Genomic DNA, 27,042 nt, shown 5'->3' with positions numbered 1-27,042 from the left:
TTTAAGAATATTTATATATCATTCTTCTGGCACAATAGCAAGAACCAAAATAAGTTATCCAGGCATAGGATGTAAGAAACAGAAAGGTCTGCACAGGGGGCTGGTGAAGTCACCATCCCTGCAGTGCCATTGTCTAGTTAAATGGGTGGTGTTAGGTCACAGGCTGAACTTAGTATTTTTAAAAAGTGAGCTCAAGAACCTTACCAGGCATGCATAGAATCAGAGACTCATAAAATGGTTTGGGCTGGAAGGAACTTTAAGGATGATTTTGTTTCAGCCCTTCTGCCATTGGCAGGGAACCTTACACTAGACCAGGTTGCTCAAAGCCCTATCCAACCTGGCATTTAACAGGCATGCAGATGTTTTTGCTAGTATTAGCCTATTACTGGTATTATTGTAGCTCACAGAAGTCTGGGAAGGTATCAGAACTTCACAGTTCTACATGCAAACTGAAGATAAAAGCCCAGCTCCAGCAAAAGGCTATTAACTACACACTACCTCTGGTTCCTTTTCACTCTGATATTTGGAGTTTCAGGATCAGTCCTACGAATCTTGGAAACCTGCCCTTTCAAACTGTTACCTCATTGTAGAGCTCTGAAGTTTTGAAGAGCTTCAAATCTGTGGTCAACATCTCTTTGTGAGTCAAGCATCTCCAAACCCGTAACATCCTCTGACTTGATTCAATAAAGTTGCCCTCCTTAAATCCTTCCCTGGACCTGTAATTACAAAAGGCTGTATCAAGATCAGAGACACAGCACATTTTTAGCTGTACTTCTTAACACTAACTATCCCTGAAACTTGATCTAGACTTCTATATTCTACAGGTTTGTTTTAGTTATTGTTTGGAATGTGGGCTTTTTTTTCTGGGTACTGCAAGAGATGGAGAATGATAGTGAACCAGATTAAAACCCTGATAAATCACCTACTTTTAACGTGAGTCAGTACTAACCTAATTCACTTTGCCACTTAGCAGTACTTGCTATTCCATCTCTGCAAAGAGAGATGGAATGAACTTCAAATGGGAGGACAAGATTGCTTACATCAATAGTATCCCTAATGTCTCACCAAAAGACCTACATCTAAGTGCAACTTTTTTCTAACATGGGAAATACAGGGAAAATAGTCTCAATGAGAGGCTCAAACATAATTTCTAAAATGTAAGCAGACTAGTTCTCCAAGTGATTATATTATCTTGTACACCAAAGAAGAAAAGTATTTCACTTGCTCCTTCCTTAGGTATTGCAGAAAACACAAAAATATGTTGCTCAGGGAGGTTGTAGGTGTCCCATCCTTGGAAACATTCAAGGTTAGGCTGGACAGGGATCTGAGCAACCTCATCTCTTTGAAGATGTCCCTGCTTATTGCAGAGGGGCTTGGACTAGATGGCCTTTAAAGACTTCTTCCTACCCAAACTATTGCACTGAGAGCAAAAATACAAGGTTGCTGCTTTGGGTCATTACAGAGAGAGCAGCTGTGAGTGACTGATTAAAAATGTTTCTTCCACGTAGACCTACCTGTCCATGACTCTAGTTTGCTGAATTTTACCATCAGTCATGACTGGGATATAAGAGGGGGTGAATCATTTCAGCTGCACACGTGGCATGTGGCAGTTTTCAGACGTCCTTGGGACAGGAACACTTCACAACCATCCTGTGCAGGCAGAACCATGAGAGCATTTGCATGGTGCGGGTTGTCAGCAGTCATCTGACCAACTCCGGAGAGCTTTTCAAGGAAGGAAGACACTGTGTCCTTGAAACCACGCCCAGGTGCTTCTCACTATGTAAGTACAAAAGTCTTGGGACTGCTTGTGGTCATCAGTGTTTTACTGTAGGCCAATGCGACAAAGTCCTCATGTATTTCTAAAGAGGCCTGACACATATAACACGAAAAACTTTATCGTCTTTTCTTTTTACAAATTCCGAAGTGATCAAAATGGAAAGCTGGGAGTGGAAACACGACAATCCCAGTGAGATCTACCAGCACACGAGCAACAGCACGGTATCTAGACGCCGGTACCCGCCTGGTCCCTCTCAGCACAGCCCCCATCCCTCCCTCCGTGACTTTATCCTGACACAGCCCCTCAAGGGCCGGTTCCAGGGCAGCCCCGCCCGCCCGCTGCCCCTCGGCCGCCGCCCCTCGCGCTCCACTTCCGGGTTCCCCGCCGCGCCCCCGGGCGCTGACGTCACCGCGAGCGGACCCCGGAAGTGGAGCCAGCAGGGGGCGGGCGGAGCCGCGCGCGGCGCTAGGCCCAGAGCGGCCGCACGCTCCCCGTGACGGCGCCGCGCGCGCCCCGCTCCGCCGGCGGCAGCGCCAGGTACGTGCGGCGGCCCGGCCCGGCCCGGCCCGGCCCGGCCCGGCCCGGCCCCGCAGGGCAGCGGCGGCCGCGGGCCCTCGGGCAGCAGGGGAACGGCCGGCCCCCGCGCCGCCCGCGGCGGGCCAGTCGGGGTGGCGGCGCCCAGGAGCCTCTCCAGCCCTGCACTGGGATGAAGACCGCGGGCACGCGGGCGTCCCGTGTGCTTGGTGTCAGGTCCAGAGCGGCGGCGGGAGCGGACGGAGCGGCGCGGCTGCCTCCGAGCTGCCCGCGCTGCCCACGTGTGGGCTGCCGGAACGGGTGTAGAATTGCCTGTGTGCCCGTGTCACCGGGGCTGCGGGGCCAGGTGTCACTGCCCGGGACTGGACCCCAGGCTCTGCCGAGCGCTGCGCTGTGCCTGCTGCCGCTCCACGTTTGACAGTTATAATTTCAATTTTCTACATAAAATCGAAGGGGTTTGTTTTTCGGAATGTATCCTTACAGACATTGCTGCAGGTTTTGGTGCTGTCAGCTGCTTTTGTCAAACGAGACTTGCTAGTTTTCCCCACTGCCTAATGCAAGCTTTCTGTGTAGCCATAAATGATAAAAAGTCATTTGAGCGTGATTCTTGATTTTATGCTATAGCTGGGTTTGAATGATAGTTTTCATTCCAAGTATTGCTTTTCTCATTGGGTGGGATTGAACACTTCTTTTTAGACTTAAGTTTCTTGTAGTTGTTCTGGCAGCTTAGAAAGGTGCATGAAATACTTGCCATTTCTGACTTATCCAAATGTAGGGAAATAATTTTCCAGTTTAAATTGTTACTTTTACTTGGTTTTGGTTTGGTAGGGAGAAAACTCAAAATTTGTAATTCTAAACCAGGAGAGATTGGGCATCTATAGTCCCTTTCCAAAACCCCCTCTCTTTGCTTTTTGAGGAACTGTTGCCTTCATTTTTCTTTCAAGGATAAATATTGAAACTTTTGAGAGAGATTGAGCTGGTTTCCTTCCAGATACCTAACTTTTTATGCTGGTGTTACATAAGCCAAGCTGCTCAGAACCACATAAGCCAGCTTGTCACAAAATATGTCTTCCACTTTACAGTTCTTTTGCATGAAGTTTTTGGCTAAAGTACTAAGTTTGCATGAGCAGATAACAGACCTTCTACAGGACATACGATCATTGGCAAAAAAAGTGTTGTAAAATTAATAACAGTTACAAAGCGAACTGGATACATTTGATGTTAATGGAGCACTGATTTGGTGACACTGAAGAGTGGGGTGTTAACAATATTTGCCTTCAAAGGAGAATAAATACCCATAATACAGCAGAAATGTAGTGTCCTTGTACTAACCCTTAGTATTTTCTTGGCATCTTTAAGGAGGCAGAGGGTGAAAGAGAGTGGCGTGGTGTTCTGTTACAAACAGCAAAGCAGTCTTATGATAGCATCTTGGTTAAAGAATGCCCACAGGTTTTTAAAAAATAGGTATTTTGTAACTACACGGGAAAAAGTGAAAAAGCTCTTGTGTAGAGGAAACTAAAACTTTAACAACTGAGGATAGTGGCTTGGGGTGTGTCACAGAGTGCAGTCAATGTGAAAATGCAGAAAGAATGTCTTTATATGCTCCTTCGGGTTTAAAATTGATTAAATCTGCTGTTCTGAGTGTTTTAGATATTATTTCACTTTCTTTAAAAAGAGAAAAAAAAAAAGATTATTTGCTGACCAGAGTATTGGTCTTCACAGGGTAGCTCCAGATAGAAGCCCCGGGTGATGGCTGTTCCTGAAGTCACTGCCAGTGCTTACTGCCTGCCTGTCAGCTGGAGCTCTGATGTGCCTGCCTCCGCTGCTGTTAGTCTAGGCACTGCCCAGCCCACCTCTGTCAGAACATGGTGGGTTAAGACGGATGTAATATTTATTGTGTTTAAGCTGACCTGACTCTTTTTGTCTGCAGTAGGTTAGCAGATGTGGTTAGGCATAGGAATAAGATTAAAACTTCCAGCAGGCCAACAGTACTGAGCAGCTGGAGGCAGACAAGGGCATCATCATTTCAGATGCACAGCGCACACTCAGACTGCTCTCTTAGTGAAATACCTTTAATTATTGGAGTTTTCTCACCAGTGCCTGGATTTTGTCTGTCTTCTTGAGATTGCCTTTTCAGTGATTGTAGCCAGTTATGACTATATTTAAATCGGCAAGTTGATTTGACCATGGTCTTTACTGAATTGCCTTTTATGTACTAGTTAGCGAATGTTTGGGAGAGCTTCTCCTTATAATTACTCAGTGGGGATTTATCTTTTAGAATCTCTTCTTTTAAGTTCACAACCTTATTTTTTTTTATCTTGAAGACTCAGCACTGACTCTGGAGGTTTTGCCTATTCCAGGCTCTATAGAAAAGGTCCTGAATACAACTGTATTGCTGGTACTTTGAATCTGACCCACTGTTCCTTTGGGGAACAATGTGCTGTCGTGACTGAGGAGTTTTTTAGATTTACAATAGATTACTGGAATTCTTTGAAGTAAAGCATACATACAAAGAATGAATAGATATCTTTTAATTTTTTTTTCCACAAGCTTACTGAAACAAACAATGGACATGAAAACATCCTCTTGTGAAATTTAATACTGCTCTGTGAATTTGTTTGGTGCTTTAGAAGGACTTTTTTTCTCTTTACGGTATCATCATTGTACATATTTTTATTTAGCTTGCAGATGAGTTTCACAGATTTGTACTGAGTGGAATTCCCAGAGTACAATTTAATAGGCTTAAATTTGTTATTTTTCATGGTTATTTTCCAGCATTTTATTTGCTGTGTGGACAGAGAGCTTAATATTTAAGTACTCACAGCATTCCTTACACTGTTCTCTTAATGCGACTGAGTTTTATTGGAAAGTGAAAAGATGTGCTTTTATATCATCCTTACCTTTCTGCTTAGCTCATTATCAGTTACTTATTAGTACACTGGTTTTGGTAATGATTTTTGTTCTATGCCTGAGTGTTTCTATGAATCAGAGTGGACCAAAAGTTATTTACCTCCAGCTACAGACCCATTCTGTTAAAAAAAGTGCCCAGGGCGCAGTTTCATAGCCTGTTCACATTAGATCCCTGTTGCTGGAATGGGGAGCACTCCTCTCTGCTTCCTGCCTCATCTCTCCAAGCCAAGCAGAAGATCAGCTGGCTGCACAGTGAGCCAGGTAAAGAACCAGATACAAAAACTAGAAATAAAGAACCAGCTGATACAAAACTAGAGGTAGGAAATGCTTCTCATTGCTTTAGCTTGGTCACTGACATGAATGCCTGTACAAGTAGTTGTGATAGGACACAGGGCAGCGGCTTTAAACTGAAAGAAGGCAAGTTTAGGTTAGCTACTACGAAGAAATTTTTTACAGCAAGGATTGCTGAGACATGAGAGCAGGTTGTCCAGAGAGGCTGTGGGTGCCCCATCCTATGATGTGGAAGGCCAGACAAATGTTTTGGGAAAACTAGTCCTGTGAAAGGTGATGCTGCCCATGGCAGGTCATTGAACTAGATAAACTACAAAGTATCTCAAAACCCAGATGCTTTTATGAGTCTGTAAGAAATGATGTAGGTGTGGAGTGGAGAATCTAGAAGTAGGAGAAGGGCTGAAAGCATATCATACAGACTACAGCAGATCATGGAGCTGCATCCTGAGTCACCTTGTACTTTGACTGTGGTGAAAGCTTCTCAACCACTTTTCTGAGCAATCTTTCTAGTGAGTTAATTAGTAGTGATACTGCTGGTGGGGCTGGTTGCCTGCTCTGTGGTCTAGTCAAGTCTTCACTGCTTTTAATCCTGTTACACTCTCCTGAAGAGTATTGACTTCCATCTGCATGGAACATTTCTGGTACTGCAGTTTGTATTCTGTTGAGTGCATATCCAAAGAGGAAAGATAAACCACGTAAGACTTTATTGGGCTAATTTTAGGTGTTTCTGCTATTGTGGTTTCTGTATTCTTCCAGGTTCTGTTGGCCAGCAGAAATTCGGGAGACCAATTTGTGCAGAGCTTGCTATATAGACATTTGGCTGTTATAGGTATTGATTTTAAATACATTGGTGAAATAAGTATTGTCTTAGCAAAAGCACTGAATTTGGTATGGTGATTAATTTAAGAAACTCTTCTGTCAGCAAGCAGTTTATTCTGTGTTGTGGTTTAACCCCAGTTGACTAAGTACCATACAGCCTGTTAGTCACTCCCTTCCCTTTTCCCTCTGCCCCAGTGGAATGGGGAGTGAATTAAGAAAAAAAAGTAAAACTTGTGCATTGAGATAAAAGCAGTATAATAACTGAAAGAAAATTAAATACTACTAATGATAATAATTGTAATGAAGAGGAGAGAGAAAGGGAAAACTCAAGACTGACAAGTAATGTGCAGTACAGTTGCTTACCACCTGCGGACTAATACCTAGCCCATCCCTGATGAGCCACCATCCCCCCTTCAGGGTAGCTTTCCCAGTTTATGTACTGGACATGATGTTCTGTGGTGTGGATTGTCACTTTGGCAAGTTCATATCACCTGTCCGCGCTGTGCTGCCTCTTAGCTTTTTGTGCAGCTACTCACTAGCAGAGCATGAGATGCAGAAAACTCTGGACTTGGGGTAACAGCTGAACCGTCCACCGACATTATTCTCATCCCAAACCCAAAAGGCAGCTACACTAACCCAGCCAAAACCAGGACACTCAGGGAGGCAGATGAAAGAATTTTCTATGTTGCATGTCTAGAAAAAGAGATGATGATTCAAATAAGAATTAGCTGTACTATGTTGTCAATTGTACTGCAAATTTAGCCAGTTTCAGTGTTGAGTGGAAGTGGGTCCATACCTGAAGCACCAGTAATATTAGTGCTTATGTTTTTTGAGGCTTGTGCATTTAAAGTCAGGCCCATCACACTATATTTTCCCAGTTTCTGCTTTTTTTAGTGTTGGTAATTATCGTTGGTAGTAAGGAATTTTACTATAAATTTCAGGTCAAAGTTTAGGCTAATTTTCTTTCAAGATGGATGTGATGAAAATGTTTTGATTGTATTGAAAATATTCTTGATTACTCTTAAGTATCCCTAAGCAACTCCAAGATGAAGGTAAAAAGTATGAAATTTAATAGGAAGATAGCTTTGGAAATTGTGAACTATTTCCCAAGATAGCTAGTGTGGCTTTGTCTGAATTACAAGCTCCATAAAGTTGCCATTTTCCATTTGCGGTATATCTTTTAAGGTACTTAATTTGAATTCTCTGGACATTTCAGCAGCAATATACATATTCTGCTGACTCATAGAGCTTTCTTCACTTTATCTGGTCTATAGTGAAAGCTGCTGGTGGGACATGGCAAAAAGTGGGCTCTCTGGTTTCTTGTCATCCCTTGACTGAGGTATATTTTCTCTTAGGAATGGGCATAGTGGACCTCCTCATTGTTTTGTTTTAGGTGTATGAAGAGAGGTGGATTATTGTACTTTGGAGCTGTTTTATACTTCTGTGTTTTAGTTTTTGGAGTGATAATGGCTTGTTTGAGAATATAGACAAAGTAATTCTGATTGATCATGTTGTTAGAGTGCCAGGTACTCTCCAGCTTGTCTTCAATGCTGTGTTGAAACGTTACAAATAATGTAGTGCTTATAGTGTCTTTTGAAGTTCTGCAGGCCAGGCTATATAAAGCCTTGAAATGCGCATTTGGGTGGCTGTCATTTTTTGGCACACAATACATGCAAATCTAAGTCTCCTTGTTTAACTTAAGATGGTAAACTAGCTTCGCATCCTTCCTTCTTTTTTTATGCACAATGTATACCAAATCTTGAAAACATCTTGCTTTTTTTCCTAACAAATGGGCATTGCATTCCTCTTCAGAACGTGTGTTACAAACCCACCTCAAGGGGGAAAATGTTAAGCGGGCTAGATTTGAATAAATACAGGCACCACAGTCAAAAGGAAAACTTGAAAGTATTTCAAAGAAGAAATAGGTTTACAGGAAGCCTTGGCCGTGAAAGAGCCCTTATATAAAATCATTATTAAAACTTGGTGAAATGAGAGAAGAATGAATGTGCTCAGGCACACAGTCTGTATGTCTTGAATAATTATCATTGTACTGAAACAGTATCTCCCCACTGAAGCATACGATTCAGTCTTGTGAAATAAAATCTGAATGAAAAGAGAATTCTGTATCTGTACGTTGTTATCTCCCATGCTGCGGAGTGTGTTAACATAGCCTGTCTGCAGGGCTAAGAGGAAGATCTCAGAACAAGCATAGCCATCAAAATCAAAACTACTATAAATGCAAACTTGCTCTTGATACGTGCTAATCAGTAAGTCAAAAATTGGTGGAGGTTTCCTTGTACTTTATTTTAAATGTTTGCATTTTGGAATAGCAGAGTTTGAATTTTGGAGGCATATAAACTTCCTACCACAGTGATCACTGCTTGAGTCCTTCTTTTGCGCTCTCTGTATTTCTCTCTTGGCCATGTTGGCAAATCAGGCTAAAAAGTTTTTAGGCAGCAGCTGTATCCCAGTTCTGTCACCTCAGTGGCACTGGGTGAAAATTGATAAATTAAAAGTGTACTCTTAAAAAAAAAAAAAAAAGAGGAGGGGGAGGGAAAAGCAAGAAAGGATGGTAGTTTTAACTCAGCTCAAGCCCCTGTTTTGGTTTAACTCAGATATGATTCCCTGAACTGGTTCTCTGCACATTGCTACAAACAGTTCTGTCAGCTGAGGGGATAGCATGGGTAGGGGGTGGGACTGCTAAAGTCATTTTGCAAAGATGTGTTTGTGAATATATCTTTTGATTCTAAGACCTGGGGGCAGGAAGGGTCTTTGTTCTGTATTTGCTCTCTGTGAAACAGTGGGGTACTTGTTATCTGCCTGGATGAAGTTGAACATAGCATTCCCTTGGCTTGGATTTAACATTTCTCAGTATAAGAAATTGTCCTCAATTTTTAGAAACTTTGAGCATGTTCTGATAATAGCAGCACGAAGACTCCAGGTTATTTCACTCTGTGTTATGTCCACTGTGATAATGAAACTTTTATTTCCATCAAGAAGCAATATGTGCTTAACCACCTTGCTGTGTGAGCTTTCATATCTGTAGCAAACCCCAGCTAGTATCCTGACTTGTACTTTCTTTATTAAGACATGATTTTTTTATTGTCAGTGACTCAGAAACAGACAGTGACATTTTTGGCACACAGTACCATTTGTTCTCAGTTGTTGCTCTTTCTAAATAGGTTATATCTCTCGAATTGTAGCATTACATTTATGTGAATCATCCTATCAACTTCACTAACATCAAATAGGTTGCATGTACATTCCTGCAGGAGAGCTCTAAGTTCTTGTTCATTATCTTTCAAAATAATTCTCTTGGCAATTAAAGATTTTAAAAAATTTTTTGTCTTTCCATTCTTTGTTCTGTTAGTCCTATTATCCTTGTCTTCCTTTCTGGTGAGTATTTAAGTAGTCATAAAAATTAGGGTAACTCCCTAAGGAATAATTGTGAGAGGACTACACCAAAAAACACAGAAGCTTGAATTTTTGCCTATTTGAGGTAGTTGGTTGAAGCAGGAATGAAGGAATAGAAATATACAGAGATGGAATGTCCAAATCTGTAACTATGTCAACCCCTACCTGCATTTTCTTGAGATGAAAAATAAAACTATTACCTGGTTTATTTCAGACACTGAACTTTTCAAAGCTAGTAGTGTGTTCATTTTGAGAAGCTCTGATTTTGCCTTCCCAGTGATGTCCAGAGGCAGTCTTTTTAAGAACATTGTTTTAAAAATTCCAGAGAATCATGGTCTTTAGAGATTGCTACTAACAGAGATATAAGAAAGCTTTATTTCTGTGAGAATATTTAACTATTTAGCTATCAAAAAAGGAGCATGGTGTAGATAGCATAGTATTTTTTCTTTGGTTGGTTGTTCTAAATTGCATTTATCTTTCGCAGTATAGGACAGCAGACAAATAACTTCTAATGTTTTACTTTATGGAAAATGGTGGTAGATATACCTCCCCCCAAAAAATGTACTGTGAGGGTAGTTAAACATGGGAGTGGGCCCCAGAGAAGTTGTGGAATCACTGTTGTTGCACATCTTCAAAACTTGACAAGTGCCTATGCAGCACATTCTGGTAACACTTTTCAGTTGACCGCCAAAGGTATGTATAGATCTATGCAAGGTATACCTTACTATATACAAGGTGCTGTGTTTCGGATTAGGAAGGTAGTTGGTACATCTACTTTTGCGCCAGGTATCAACCTCAGTATTGGTGTGTAAGAATCTCCAGTGATTCTACCTGTAGAAGACATGCTGTGCTGTCCTTGTTTGGGCATGCCTGCCAGCACCACAGAACAACTGACTGTGCTTGTTCTGCCACAGGGCTGTGGTGAGCATGGGCGCTGTCAGTGGACAACAGGGAGTGTGGTCTGAGGAAAACTCTTAATTGGTGATGTAATTTCTGTACTCATTCTGTAATGGCAGGATGAATGAAACCAGGGGACTGGAGTAGTGTGGACAAAGGGAGCTTGGGAACAAGTTGAGTTGGCAGTGTCTCTGTGAAAGTTCTTGATATGAAAAGACAAATGAGAACTTGGAAAGGGAACAGAATGGTGCTAGAAGCTCTCAGGATAGAATGTGAGGCCAAGTAAGACAGTGAGCTTGTGAGAGAAGTAGGAGAGGATGATTGAAAGGCACCTAAGTGTGGAAAAGGAGGAACTGGGTCTGGGAGAAACATGAGGGTTGTACTTAAAACTCAAGAAGGTTAGACAAAATACTGAGTGGCTCCTTATTAAGTGAGTATCTTAATTCAGTGCATTGACAAAGGCAGAAGTGCAGTGGAAAAAAAACATATGAGTATGCCTTCTGTATTGGGTTTGTGCAGCAGGGTTTTAGTTGCAGTGGTCTGCAGGTGTGAGAAGGTCTTGTGAGAAGCTGCAAAAGCTTCCTACATGTCCAGCAGACCCAGTGCCAGCCAACTCCAAGATGAACCTGCTGCTGGTCAAGGCTCTACCCCTGCAAGCCATGGAGGTTCACAGAGGGGCAGGATGGTGCCCAAAGGAGCTTCCCAAGACTGTATTGGACAGAAACATAGATGACACTACCTTAGAGAAGTGGTTGAGAATAGAGATCACTTCTTTCCTCTGTGTTTCCCTGTTGTTTTTTGTATGAGACTGGACTTTTGGTGCACAAGTGCTGAACCTTTTTTGTGCAGGTGGTCCTAATTTTGGTATTCCCTGGTATAAGTAGATTAAGCATTGTTTTGGTACTGTGCATTTGGGTAAGGAAGGCACAAATTTTGGCTTTTTCATGCAGATTGACTCAGAATCAGAAAGGAATTCCTGAGAACACAAAACAGACCCCTAAGACCATGAGCTCTTAATTCTTGTTCAACCAGACACTGCTCGTAATGATTCTCATATCCCTTGTGTGGTCATTGCTGTCGTGGGAGGTAACTAACTTGTAAATGGATGTACACACACACACACAAACACACACATACACTCTATCTGTATGTTTGGTGTACACTTCTGCTTTTTCTTATCTTCACAGAATGGTAGAGTTGTTGACATTGGCAGGGACCTCTGGAAATTGTATACTCCAATCCCAGTACTCAGAGAAGCATTAGCTAGAGCAGATTACTTGTGGCAGAGTATAATAAGTTTTGAATCTCTCTAAGGACAGAGATTCTATAACCTGTTTTTATGATCCACTCTAATCACAGAGGAGCAAAGTGAGCTCTCTGTGGATTATGGATAGAATCCCAAAGGTTTGAATATTCCCCAAAACAAGATTAGAACCAAAATAGGTTAAATGTTGATAACAAAAATTGATGTTTTATTTAATAGTAAAGATGTAAAGAGAAAGAAAGAAAAAGGGGTGAGGGGTGGGAGGACAGGAAGAGTGACAGACATAGGTTATGTAGAAACATATCACCCCTCCATGGGTCTTGATGTCTCATTTATCCTCTGGTCTTCTAGGTTGTGAGGGTTCCCCTCTGACAAGGGATAGAATCCAATGGATTAATAAATATTTGGGTCAGGTGGGAGTGCCCAGGTACCTACCCTGAGGGGGCAAGTTTGACCCTGTCCCTTGCAGGACTGTGTATCAGTTGTATGATTTTGCATCACATGCAGTGCTCTGGTGCAGGGTCTGGGGAACCATTAAGGGAGCATTTAATGGACCATGACAGCCCCTGAGCAGCCCCTGACATGAATGTCCCATAGATGTGGCTTTTGTGACTTAACCAATTTGAGTAAGAAGATGGGTGTTGCCTCTGACCAGAGGTTTTTTCACCATTCACCCAAAACCTCTTCCTCCTTTCTTTGGTGGATGGGGGGTGCCTGTACAAACCTGACCTCAGTAGACAAGACAGCTGCTGGGCTTCATCCTCCTGTGGAAGTATTCTTCTCCCCCAGCCCAGACCTAAAAATAGTATCATTTTTATCTTAAATTACCTTACAGTCTAGGGCCTCAGCCTAGGGAGCCCAGACAGGATGCAGTGGTCTTTGGTGCAGCTTTGTTGGTGCAGCTTTGTTGATGCAGCTTCACTACACAGTTTTAATGGACAAAAAGCCTTCGTAAAATGTTTAAGCCATAAACTACAATATTTCAGTCTCTGACACCTGTCTGGGTGCCTGCTCCAGTGTTTGAGCCCCATTAGGTTAAGGAAGTTTTTCTTAATGTTTAAATGTCCAGTTGTATATTACCTTCTCACTGAACAACAATAGGAAGACTAGCTCAGTGGTCTTCTGTCTCCTCTGGCATTTAATAAATACTGATTATACTCCTCCTACTCCACCCTGACTTTTCTCCCTGCAGAGTAGTCCTGTTTATCTCAGCCTGTGCTCAGATACCAGATGCTCCAAGCCCTTAACCATTTTTGCTGCCCTTTGCTGGTCTCACTTCAGTATGTCTGTGTCTGTATTGCACCTGGAACATCTGAAACCATCACAGTATTCCAGATATGTTTAGAAGTGCAGAGTAGAGGAAAAAGATCATGTCCCTCCACCTACAGGCAATGCTTTTCCTAAAGCAGGATGTCATTGAAAGGATCTTCACTGCTTTGTTTCTTCAGGTCTCATTTTAAACGATTGGGAAACATTATATATAGTCTAGAAGATACTTCCTATTCTTTCTAAATTTTGGATTTTTCCCTTCCCAAGCTCTATTAGCTTGAAATAGTATTATGTTTTGTGAAGTTTCAGAGACAGTAAGAGAAAAGGTGTATTTGTTGGAGGGAAGAAATTTGCTCCAGCTGATTATTGCAAGAGTGATGAATATTTTGAAGCAGAGTAATTTTTACATATCAACATAAGTAGGTAATTGCTTTCCATTTAGTTTGTACCTTATCCTTCGGGTAATTAAACACCTGGCTAGTTAAGACATACTTTACCAGAAATATAAAATTAGTATTTCTGTGCTGTTCTGGGCTTGGTTTTAAAGCACTTGAGTCTTAAGTTCAAATAGTTACCTATTCTGCTTACATTTTGGGATTCTGTTAGTTTTGATTGTCTCTGAGGACCATGTTCTCTCTCTTCTTCCTTTCCCCATTTTTTTTAATCTTTGTCAGATTTTTTGGTCCACTTTCCAAATTTCTATGAAGTCTGCTAAACTTCATGTACATCAAGGGAGCATGTATTTTGTCTAGCATTGCTGGTCTTTTATTCACAAGATTTGGGGTTTTGTTGCTGTTTGGTGTAGGGCTTTTGTCAAATTATTTTCCATCTGTTTTCCATCTGCCTTTATACAGTAGCATTTAGGAACAAAACATGGTGAGTCTGAAAGTTTTGGTTTATCTAAGATTTTTTTTTCCTTTTTTTTCCTTCTTCTCTAGCACAAGGAATTTAGGACGGACCATTTTTGTTTCTTTGCCCTATGTCGCATTTTTAAGCTGTTGCAACTGAAATGTTTCTTCCACTTTCATTTTGAGGTAGGTTAAAAATGTAAAATATTAGAGGGTATGCTACATTATTGTGTGCATGTTTGCAGCATATTTTTGCTTGCTGTTCTGTAGCTGATATAGTACTTTCCTTTGAAGATTCATTTTGTCCTGTGCGTATACTGCTAATGTGACCGTGTAGTGCTCAGTACAGCATTAATTTAATTACAGAAAAAAAAAATCTTGTTTACACAAGGATACTTTATAGGTAGTGCTACTTTAGCACATATTTTGAAAATTGTCAGTTATTTGAGAAAATGTTTATATTGCCTATAACATGTTTTTTAGGAGCCCGTTGTGCTCAGTGGGGCTGATGCTGCTTTGTATTTTTCCCCTTCAGCACACTGTTTAATGTATCTCTCCTTTTCTTGTATTAATTTTTTCTTGGGAATCAATATGATCAGCTGCTGTAGAGACTGACGTAAAGAATTTTAACATTAGTCCTCAGTAAAAATGTGTATTGTTCATGACTTCTTAGGGTGAGACATTATCTGTCTGATCAAAAGATGACATAGAGGTAAAATAATTTCAATGCATTCTGTACTCTTTTCCTGTAGTTACAGTTTGTTTATTGATAAACACTGTTCTAGTTATTACATTTTTCAGCTACCATGCTATTCTAATTTCTAAGTTGTGTTTAACAGCAATTAATGGAGATTTTAAGAATTGAATGGAACAGAGAAACTGGAAAAAACTTACTTTGGGTTAGAATCAAAATTTCTTAGAAAGAGACTATTAAGCTTAGTTTACCCGAAGAAAGAGATAGGACTTGGCTGTGGTGTCTAATCATGTAAGTGAAACATAGAAAACTTAACATAAAAAGGTGTAGCAATAATTAGTGACTGAAGCCTGAAGCCAGAAATAAATACAAAGGACAGTGACTAGCCTTTCGGAAATCACAGCTATTGACGGACTGTTTAGCTCTTAATAACGTGAATTTTGCCATGGATGCCCTTCTGTGAGAACTGCTGTAGTTAAACCTAAATTACTGGTCTTAGAGATTGGTAGCTGAGGAAAATAGAAGGCCTCTGTTTAAGAGGATGTAGTTGATTTTGAGGGACTGTCTGGCCTAAAACTGTGAACCTTCCAAGAAAAAATGGGGAATTTATAATGATTTTTTTTTTCCAAACTAGATTGCATCTCCCCGTGTCTTTCTCCTCTTGCTTTTATCTGTACCATTGTGTTAGGCAGTACATGGGCTGATCCCTGCTCAATCACATTCTGCACTTATAAAAATTAATGACAGTTTTTCTCCTTAGTAGGGATTCCTTCAAACTGGTAGGAAATACAGTGCTTTCAACAAAATGGACAAAGAATTTTGCAATGTTGGTTTAGAATGACTCAAGTTGTTTTAGCCCATGTCTTTTAGTGGTTACTGCTAGGACAGAGTGTTTAGGCTTAAGGCTAAACCAGTCCTGTAGATGCATCTGTATAGCCTCATTGAAGTAGTTCATCAAAAAGTAGAATTTAATTTCTTCAAGGATTTTGCTTTATAGCATGGAAAGTAAAAGTATGAGTATGTATGGCAAAAGGATTGAAAATAAAAAGAGAGCACTTGGTCCACGTTTTTTCCTTCAGGCTTTCAAATCAAAGGTGCAAATGAAATGGCCAGATAATTGTCATAATTATCATCTGCATTTGTGGACATCTGTAATCCATCATGCAGGAAGACTAGGCCGGGAGGAATTGCATAAGGTTTAACAGAGTTAAGAGTGTGAAATTGTGCTGTGACAATGATAATTCCCAAACAGCAAGCAGGCTGTGGTATGACTGGCAGAGATGTTGTGTGTAAAAGAAGCTGGGGGTGCTGCTGGATGGCAAGCTGAACAATGTGCCCTTGTGTCAATGAAGTCAAATAAATTCTCTGGTATTGGTAGGAGATGTGCTAGGGTGCTGTGTCTGGTTTGTCCCCTGATTTCAAGAGAGATTTTGATGAAAAATTTGAGAAGGTCAAGCAGATAGCCACCAGGATGATTTGCATGTTAGAAGGATGATTAGCACGTTAGAGAACTCAACATTTGGAGAAAAGTTCAAGAAAATTGTTTAGGTTGGAAAAGACATCCTCAAGTCCAGCTGTTAACCCAGCTCTGTCAAGTCCCACCAGAAATGATATTCCTAAGTGCCACATCCACACATCTTGCAAATCTCTCCAGGGCTGGTGATTCTACCACTACCCCAGGCACCCTGTTCCAGTGCTTGACAGCCTTTCCAGAGAAGAATTTTTTCTAATACCTGATCTAAACCTCCCTTTGTGCATCTTGAGACAATTTTCTCTTGTTATTTGTGAGAAATGCCCAAACCCCACATTGTTGTAGAGAGCAAGAAGGCCTTCCTGAGCCTTCTTTTCTCCGGGCAAAACATGCCCGGCTCCCTCAGGCAATGCTCATAATACTTGTGCTCCCACCCCTTCACCAGCTTTGCTGCCTTCCTTTGTACATGTTCTAGCACCTCAGTGGAGAGACAGCTTGGAGAGGTTTCATCAGTCATCCAGTACATAGAAGATAGAGAAGCTGTGAAAGAGAAGCTGTTTTCTGCTCAAAAGGATGAATAGTGAGAGCAGAAATTTCATCTCGGTGTAGGGAAAAGGAAATTTTGGAGTAAGTTTCTGAAAAGCATGGTTGAATCTCCCTCATTTTTAAGCCTCATCTTGGCAGCACCATAGCTTACTTGATCTAAAGCCCTGTTAAAACCTAGTGAAATAAGGTCCAAGAGAAGGTTGGAGACTAGATAATTTCCCAAGATCTTTTCCTGCCTGGACTACTCCATGATGCTGTGGTCACAGCTTTTTGTCAGGCTTGGCTCTGGACTGAGATAGCAAGATTGTAGATCAGGCAGTAGCAAGCTCTGTAAATAAGTGTGGTTACAATTACTGACAGGTACTTGATGGGATTTTTTTAATATAAATATTGTATTTCTAGTTTTTAAAGCTGAACCAGTAAAGAAAATAAAACTTGCATTGCTTTTTTATTTATGTTCTTTTTAATGTTACGTAAAAGAAAAGATGTACTGATATGGAAGAAAATTAAAAATGCAAGTTTGATGCAGTCAGAATTAAAATATCAAGTTATTTAAATATTGAGCTAAAAGGAATAATGTATTTATATTATTCAAATTATATATAATATATGTATATATATCTGTGTTGTTGTGCTATATTATGACAATCTAGCAGAAGTAGATCTGAAGGCTGCAGGTGTTTCACAGGGCTACTTGCTTTGCTTGCCAGGTAGTTGAAATTAAGCAGTACTTGGTTCAGCTGGCCATATAGCACATGCTGCCTCTCAGGCAGGGGGCAGAGCAAAGACAGTTGAGGTACTATATTAGTAAAGCTTGCAGAAATCATAAACATTGAAGAAGCAAGTGTTCTACAGGAAGAAAAGCTGTGGGAAGAGCTGTATGGCAGATCTCTTGAGGCAGACGTTGCCACAAAGAAGAGGTATGTACACTATGGGGATTTGGGCTTTTTAGTCTGATTCTGAAATAAGATAACTTGACAGCTGATATCTTCAGTAGCCCTGCGTGCTCTTTTCAGTTGTGTATGATTTGATTCTGCATAGTGTTCATCTCTTTTGTATACTTTTGTGTTGTCTGCAGTATTTGCATTAGATGCAGAGTAGTCAAGTGAGGTGGTGATATATATATATTTGCATCTGCACATTCCAGAAGATGTTGGAGGAAACAGATGTGTTGTAGAAAACTGAATGTGCCTGTTACCTTTCTTTACCTCCTTTAGTGCACCTCTCAGCCCAGAGTCTGAGACAGAATCACAAATACCTTGCTGTTTATAAAGATCTGGGCTATAGACCTGGATGCATTTCCATCTGATTTGCATGTGATCTTTTCAGGAGTCTTCAGTTCATGGCAGACAATCCTTCATAAAGTTGTGCTGTTACTAAAGAGCAAAGGAGGAGAGGGAAAAAATGGAATTTTAAAGTACTAGACACATAGGCATATGTCTAGGGGTTTTTAGCAGCTTTTGATGGTGGCCTGAGCAGAAACCATTTCCCTAGAGTTTTCCAGTTTTTCTCTCTTTCTTCTGTGGCATTCTGGAAGATTACTTTGGTGTCTCTTGTAAGAGAAGACTCTATTAATAGTCTTCAAGTTTTTCTCTGTTCAGAGGCATATTTCTCTCCCAACTGACTCATGGGATTTCTTGAGAAAAGATGATAAAAAAAAATAAAAATTCTGGCTTTGTCCTGTAACTGCTTAGTATGTGCAGAGATGAGGCTATTGAGAGTCAGTCTTCTTCACTCCGTCTTTCAAGTCAAAATCCTATTAAAACCAGCAATACAAAGTACAAGCATCTAGATCTCATCCAAACACAGTTTTTTTATAAACTATCACAGGGCAATTTCAGCTACATTATGCAGTAATGTTCTACCAAATCCTCATAACTCCTTGTAGTGTACACTAGCTGGAAAACCTTATTCTGTAAATAAGGAGCATATACAAATAAGCACACAACTGTTTTCCAAATTGCTTTATTGTCTCTTTTTTTTTTTTCTGTCCTCATCAGCTGAGATATAGGCCCATTAAATAATGGAAAGGAGATCACCCACTAATTATAGCATTATTGCATATTACATGGACTTTTCCTGGTGCTTCAATTGCAGGGTTCTTAATAAACATTAATTCTTTGGATTTTCCCTCACATCTGCTGTTTGTGAAGGATTTCTTCCAACTTTTTAGAGGAAGGTGATGGTGAAGGCATCTTGAAATTAATGTCTTAGTCATCAGTGTCCATTCATTTCAGGTGCTGAGATTAGGAAAGCTAAAGAAGGTTCTTTTTATTTCTTAAAGCAGGATTCCAGGCTGAATTTCCTGCCCAGGAAATGAGAAATATACAAAAAGAGGTTATCTGCAAACATTTTATCTTTCAGGCATTGGGTACAAGTCACCTGCAAATTTCTTCTCTGAATAGGATTCTCTGGGCAGCATTCTCCCACCTTACTGCTGGGTCACTTTTTCTGTCCCCAGAGTTGATGGCCTAATTCATTAGGTGATTGTCTGTTTAGGTCAACAGAAGTAGGGTCCTGTATACCTAATAATTGATAGTTTGCATATTTAAGAAAGTACTGTATTGTGGTGTTGTGAATTAGGCACAGTAGGTGGGCAAGTCCTTCCTCTGGCTGCAGCTTCAGTCTCCAAACAGTGGATGGGACAAAGAACTGGAAGGCTGAAAGTGAGAAAACTCATGGATTGAGATAAAGACAATTTTATAGGAGAAGTAAAAGCTGTGCACACCAACAAAGCAAACAAGGAGTTGCAAATACTTAGCCATCCTCAGGAAAGCACAGCTTCATTGCATGTAATGGTAACTTGGGAAGACAAACACCATTGTTCCACACATTCCTAGTTTCTTCTTTTCCAAGTTTTTATTGCTGTGTGTCATCATGTGGTTAGTGGTCAGCTGTCCTGGCTGTGTCCCCTCCCAGCTTCTTGTGCACCCCTGCCTGCCTGCTGGCAGGGCAGCACATGGAAGCAGGGGGAGCCCTTGATGCTGTGTGAACACTGCTCAGCAGTGTTAATGATGCTGTTTTCAGCACAAATCCAAACCCTACAAGCTACTATGAAGAAAACTGACTCTCCTGCTTGTGTTAATATGGGTATGCTTATGAAGGTAATTTTCAGCATTTCAAGGAAGTTAAACCAAAATCATTAAAATCTTAATGTGTGGAGTTGGGTGGACTCCACTTGGTATAATAAGTTGCTGACACATCCTGCTAATGCACGTGGCTCCTAGTCATCCATTGTTTGAACTTACGGAGTAAATAAAGCTGGAAGGTGGTTGCTGTGCTACTATATCAAACTTCAGAGCAGACTGCTGTTGTGTACTTTATTAGCAAGTTCTACCACCATTTGGTAGTGTACACAGGTCTACTGAGATTCAGGGGCTTAAGGATTGTTGCCAGTTTCTTTGTATTCTAAGTGGTTACTTCTGCCGTTCTAGCATTTATTAATCCCTTCCTATGCATCTTTCCTCTGCCTTTTGCAGTGGTATGGAACATGCTCTGGACAACTAGGTAAAGTTTCTTGAAATTCTGGTAAGTCTTAGTAAGTCTGTGTTAAATGCATGAGAAAGGCCATTTTAACTTCAACAGAGCAGGACAGGCTTTAAGGTTAATTAATGGCAAGAAGCACATACTACTAAGTTGGTCCTCTGATCCTAAATTTCTGATCTCTAACATAGAAATGCTGTCTTTAACATGGAGGTGCTGTAGCTGCTCATTAACATCATCAGAACCGACCACAAGATGCTGTGTCTGAATCTTCTTATACTAGAGGTAGACATTTTCAAAACCATTTAGTCTGAAGCAGACTGGAAATAACAGCCTTTCAGAGCTGGGTAAACCAATAAAGTTGGGTAAACCAATAAGCACTTAAAAATACATTCTTTTAAGTGAGGGAAAGTGAAGTACAACCTTAATTGATGCAGTTACTGATGCCATCTGTAGTGCCCCTAAAGTGGGAAAAGATAAAATCTAATTAGAGAGAAAATACTGCTAAGATAAATTATTGGGTTTTTTGCTTTATTGAGACAATACCAACTAGGGACTTGAGGCAAACTGTCACCCAGTCATCTCTTTGAAGAAGAATTGGGTCTTAATCGGTCATCTGCCACATTATACAGATCTAACCCATACTTGTTCCTAGCTTGCTTAGGATGTCAGTTTACAAAGAGTAGGACTCTCATTCTATTATATTTTAATAAGGGAGTGCAGTACAAAGAGGCATTCTGGTAACACCTACTCATTGTATCCACATAAGCCTGAAGGACTTGTGCTTTTTGAAGATACTTGTGTGTTTTTTTCTTACTTCTGTCTTTTTGGTAATGCTACAGTAATTTATAGCTTTTCTTTGGAGTATTTGTAATATTGACTTAGCTTCAGGTATTGCTAATTTAGAGCAAAATATTTTTTTTGTCTCTCTTTTGTCTGCATTTGCACAAAGAAGAGCATTTTAAGTATGTTGAAACCTGTGTATGTGTACCATGTGTATGGATATGATATGGTGTCATATGATATCAGTTTGATTTAAAAAATACAACTGTTATGCCATCACAAGGTCTGTAGTCCAAGCTTCTAATACCACTTTACAACATGAAATACCTGTATGTTCTCTTATGTGTGTGTTTTTAAAAAATTAATTTTTTGACCATTTGTTTTGAGTCTACCAGTTTCTGTAATTACATAAGCAGGGGTATAATGAAAATGCAGCCTCATTGGCTCATGTGAAACCATGAAACAAGAATATCTGTGTCAAATTATTTTTAAGTATTGCAGGGGATAGAGTTAAAGAGGCACAGAATGTGTATAAGATACTTTATGTCAGAATATGTAAGTTTTCATGCATAAGCAAGATACATACAAGTAAATATACGTAAACTTATTTGCTGTAACTATTTCTTCAGGTGAAATAGTAACTTGTGCTTTAGGAGCTATGCTTGCTGTATGTATTAAAAAAAAAAACCACAGAGGTGTTTTCAAAAGACTAATCTAAGTAATTGTATGAATAACACACTTAAGAACATCAATACAATAACACATTTAAAGTCTGTATTTATTACAAGAAACTTGATGGCATTTAGGAATTATGTGACGTGGTCAGTATATGCAGTTGAAGATCTGGGATTTGAAATTAGTATAGAATAAACTGCAGTTTGAATGCCTGCAATTCCTGCTTTGGAACCATTCAGAATTTCATAATTTTCTATTGTTTATTTTTGTACCATCAGTAGTGGATTTGGCACCTCTCTGTCAAAGAAAAGAAATCCAACTCTCTCAAGTAATTTATTCTCTTAGTTAATTAAACAGGTATCACTGAGGGATTCCAAAACATCCTGTATTCACAGAAACAATGCATAATGTACTGTGTACTTGTTCCATCCTCATTATGATATCAAGTCCTGCCTCCAGTGGCTGCTGTAACAGTTTTTCACTTTGTCAAAAAGAATTGTAAATTCTGTCTCACAAAGCTAAATTCAGAATTATTTATTCTGGTGCTTTTAGCTTTGCAGTTGAACTGTTATCTACTCAGTGGCAGGGTCTTCATCTAATAAAGGAAGAAGAATGGTATCCCTGACAGAGACAAGAATGGCAAAGATTCCTGGTCTCTGCACTGATTTATCTGATCAGGGGGTGGGGTCTCGCTTTCCAAGGTAAACCTGTTCAGATAGATTTTATGTTTCTTCCCTTAGCTAACAACAAATATTTGAGGATCTGTTTGTATTTTGTTAACCGCATTAACTGACTTATACCAAATGAATTTTTGAATGTTGTATAGGGAGAACCACTCAATTTCATATTACTAGAGTAATTTTAATCTGGGCTATTACAAAACACTAGCATTGTCATTTTTTAGTATGTTGAATAATTTAAACTGAAATTACTTTCTTTTCTATATGCTTTACTAGAATATGCTGGAATTTATTAGAATATATTACTATGTAGAATATAGTGGGTTTGTGCTGCAGATGTACAAACAAGATGGACAAGATTTTGTATTTGGTAGTCTTTTTTCTATGGACTGTTTGGAAGCATCTGAGGAAAATATTTAATACCATCCATGTGTGGGAATCAACATTTGAATCACAAATATTTACATAATAATATTAATAAAAATTAATAATTATTAATATTTACATTGACAACATTATAGGTTAGAAAATGCACAAAAAATCTCAGTGGTTTTGCTGTTGTTTTTGTAATTGCTTTTATGAGTGGTGACTGAAGGGTGGGACAAAAGATGCACATTTTAACTGAATCATGTCATAATTTATGAAGTACTCACTATAAACAGACCTTTCCTTTCCAACTCATTTGAAGTTGTGTCTTTAAAAGACTCTTGTAAAGTGTATTGCTGTTTCCCATCAGCTTTGTCTGAACAACCTTTACAAAGGGAGGTGTCAAAGTCTACCATAGTTCCAACTTGTAAAATGGATTATTGGACTTTCTAGACCCACAAGTTTAAAAGACCAAATCACAACAATCCTTCAAACCCTCTCCTTAGTTAATAACTCACACCTCCTTAAACTGCTGTATTTAATACACAATATACAATTGCTCCTTTAATGTACAAGGAAATGTTTAATAGGTTTTGTCTACGTAGAATAGAAAAGTAGTCTTTATTATGCTAAGTTGTTGGTTTTTTTCTGCTGTCTATGGAATGAACTGCTGTTACTTAATCATTTTGGTGTTCCTTCTTGCAGGTCTGAGTGTTAGGGAGCCAATAGTACAGTTGGTGAATCCTGTTACTGTTTTGACAAGTTACAATAGAGTTCATACAAGCTCATCAATGATGAAGTACATGAGGGAGAAGAATAAAACAAGTTGGTAGTGACTGACACATGAAACAAAGAACCAAAAAAAGATTAAGGGAATAAGAGTTCAATGCACTGAAGTCTTTTTATTGAATAGGAAGAAGCAATTGTGATTTGGTAGTTCACTCCCTTGGTGTCAGACTCAAGATGAAAGAGTTTGTGGATTTGAATGTCTGGTTTGCCTTCTCTGCAGAAGAAGAAATTTGGAAATAGATTTTGTATGTAAAGTCTTGTCTTGAATTTACACTGAGATTTGTTCTAGATTTGTAGCTAGACAAATGTAGCTTTGTATTTTAATACATTTACAATACAAATGCATTTCAATACCAGTAATGTATTGTGGAAATCACAGTGGCTTAAAATTGTGTGCTTCATGTACATTTACTAAAACAAAACTATATAGTACAGTAATGACAACAAAGTGGAGTTTTTGAGGAAGAAAATCCATAAAGATTGTGGAAGTTCTGTTGATTGTCTTTTGTTTTTCTTGTATCTTCTGTTTTGGACTTGCAGGTATTGCGCTTCTGTAAAAGGCTTATTGTTTACTGATGCTACATAGAATCATGAAGGAAGTAGTTTTGATTAGGTAGAAGTACTTTTAGGATTAGGGAGAGGTATTGTTCATTCTTGTGAACTTGAATCTTTACCCAAACTTGGTCAGACTTTGGGCTTATAATAATCAGAACATTTTTTTGATGATGTAAACAGTAGCAGACAAGAGTTGTTGAAGGAGAAGTCAGTAAATTTATTAATTTCCAACTCTTGTTCTTTTTCAGACCATCCTTTGAATATTAATCTACAGTTATCTCAGTATTTCAGAATTTGTACATAGTTTGGGTAAATGATGGCTCAGCTCCAGCAAGGAGGTCCAGATGAAAAAGAGAAGACCACTGCATTAAAGGGTATGAGTATTTTTTGCCTTTTTTTTACATATATTGACATTTCAGAAATTATTGTTTAGGAAAGGAAAATAATATGATATAGTTATAAGTTAGAGCTTGGGAATTAACAATACTAGAAGAGACTCTTAGTCCACCTGTGCTGCTGCTTATTGTCTTAACAGTGTGTCCATTTATCAGTATTTTCATAAGATGGTATAAAACATAATGATATATGGTAAGGAGTAACAGAATAAACTATTCATTGCTTTTTAAAATGTTCATAATTGTCCTTTTAGAAAGTTGACTGGCTTTTATGTTCTTAGTTTTCAGAAGTTTTGATTTAATTTGGGTGATGCTTTTGTTTTATACAAAAGTTATACAACCATATTACAGCTTTTAGAAAGCTCTCAGACTAAGCTCTCAGAGTGCTAAAAGGGAAAAGGCTTTCAGGACATTGATATCCATATTGGTTTTATAAAGTTCCCTTTGTAGGTTTTAAAAACTTAACAGATCTAAATGACTTAGGGGTAAAAATAATTTACATAAATGGCATGTTTTAGATAGTGGCATTCAGCTTTGGAAGTACAGGGAGTTGGTTAGACCTACAAGTAAACTAACCAAAGTTAAAGTTAGTTGGTTTAAGTGTTTGCATCGCACAGTTGTATTCTAAATTGTCTTTCAAAGGAGAAAAAATAACATAGCTTACCACTCAAGTGTACATCCTGGATTTCTATCGAAGCATTATTAGAAAGCAGTGTTCCATTACATGATGATAGATGGCCTTTCTTCACTTGCAACTGAGTTTTTGTGAGGTATTTGGTGAAAACAATGTAGTGCTTTAGTGCTTTTATAAAACTTTGTGCCAATTCTGTCCAATTAGTATCTTTTGAGGAAGCTATAGTTCAGCTTTGGAAGTAAACTCCCATTTTATACATGGCATTAATTTGATTATCTTTAAGGATTAGTGTCAATGATGTGATTGAGTGATTTTCCATTTAGCTATAGAAGGTCTCCTGCAGATCACTCAGTTTTCAGCTCTGTTGAACTATTTCAAATTGAGTTAGAAAGTCCAAGACCTTAGGTAAGAATGGTAGATCAGATTTGGAAAGAATTGCTAAGTTGTAAGACACTTTAGATAATTTTCATTTGAAAAGTTGCACAAGAAGAAAGTGAACGTATCAGTGGTTTCAGCTCAGAACAGGTTCAGTTTTTCTTAGTGACTGATGAAAGCTGTAAATCATGACAAGCTGTACCTACTGTGAATAAGCATAATATACTTCATATACTATGGTCCTTGATACTCAGGAGATTGATTTTTTTGTTGTTGTTGTTGTATAGTAAGTGACACTTCTTTGTAAATACATCTCAAAATAGATCATGGTAAAATGGTATGGAAACTCAAGTGGAATTAAATTCTAGGGATGCAGTGTGACTGGAGTCTCCTCACCAAGGAGAGAAAGATGTGCTAAAGACTCACTACCTTGATCTTGTCAAAGTACAAAGGAAGAAAGGACACATTTTTTACATCCTGTTGTGGGAGACTTTGACAAAATTATTTTCTTTTTCTATATCATTTGGTTGAGAACCAAAGGAGCTACTGCAGAACTTCCAAAGGACAGTGCACAAGAACAAACACGTAATTGCTTGCATGAATTGAATTTCAGGGGACTTGCTGTTAAACAGATGTGATGTAAAAGTGAACTGTGGCTGAGAAAGACAGATTTAGAATCATACAATCAGTATCTGGTGTTATATAGACATTTAGATGCTACAGAGATACTAAGAAGCCATAGTACTTGTTGGGAAGAGGTTGAATTTCAGCAACCATACCAGATGGCTTTTGGTCCTCCAGCTTTGCCCAGTGGAATCACTCAGAAGGAAGAGTTGGTGACAATCATGGATGCTGGAATAAATGTAAAGTGAACTTGAAGAGTTGTAGAAGTGCAGGTCAAGGAACTCTCAAGAATGTTAAAGATAATTTTCAGTACATTTTAAACAGTAGAAATTCCAAAGTGTTGAATGTGTCAATCCTAAGTTTAGGTAATATGGGTAGCCTACTGGCAACAAGACCAAGCAAAAATAGTGGTACAAAATATAAAAATAATTGTTTTAAGTAATACAAAGATGGAAACATAGTTAACGCCGAATGAAACTTAAAGAAAATTAGTCTTTTCAAATGGTTTTCTTTTTCTTGAGCTACAGAATTGGATAATAATAAAGGTAAAAATCCATATACTTAGAACACTTAGTGTATTTCCTTGGTAACACATAGTATCTTGATTTATGAAATAATTATAGTTCAAGTCAGTTTAGCACTCTGGAACAGAATGTTTGTGTGGTCTTCAATTTCATCTAATGAACAAGTAGGAAAATGTATTTTGTTGAAATCCTGCTGAATTGTTTCTTGTTTCTTCTCTTTTTTTTAAATTAATAATCAGAAAATATGTTAGATGCATAGCACTGCATTGTGTGGGTGATATGCAATGAGAAGAGATCATTGTACACTATTACCTGTGTAGCAGTAATTGTTTGGTAGTTACAGGTAGATGTAAAGATGTCCCCGTAAGTCTGCCTCTGGTTAAATGTAAATCCTTAAATCTAGGGTAAAGAATGCTAAAATTATG

At 39.0% G+C, this 27,042-nt stretch overlaps 1 protein-coding gene across 2 annotated transcripts in view; it reads left to right on the top strand.

Annotated features, from left to right (window-relative positions):
• The first annotated feature begins 2,220 nt into the window (after positions 1 to 2,220).
• Positions 2,221 to 27,042, top strand: part of ARB2A (ARB2 cotranscriptional regulator A) — a 263,785-nt gene continuing 238,963 nt past the window's right edge. Inside the window, exons 1-4 of one of the 2 annotated variants that reach the window (XM_066568883.1) lie at positions 2,221 to 2,314; positions 4,034 to 4,179; positions 14,114 to 14,209; positions 24,314 to 24,439. In XM_066568883.1, the coding sequence (XP_066424980.1) occupies positions 24,379 to 24,439 (61 nt within the window). In that variant the 5' untranslated portion in view covers positions 2,221 to 2,314; positions 4,034 to 4,179; positions 14,114 to 14,209; positions 24,314 to 24,378. The remainder of the gene's footprint in view (positions 2,315 to 4,033; positions 4,180 to 14,113; positions 14,210 to 24,313; positions 24,440 to 27,042) is intronic. The other variant, XM_066568884.1, reaches the window with a different exon arrangement.

The sequence above is a fragment of the Molothrus aeneus genome, chromosome Z (assembly GCF_037042795.1).
Source record: "Molothrus aeneus isolate 106 chromosome Z, BPBGC_Maene_1.0, whole genome shotgun sequence".
NCBI classification, from domain to species: domain Eukaryota; kingdom Metazoa; phylum Chordata; class Aves; order Passeriformes; family Icteridae; genus Molothrus; species Molothrus aeneus.
Note: the sequence above shows the minus strand (reverse complement) of the source record. Positions and strands in the feature narration are given on the sequence as shown.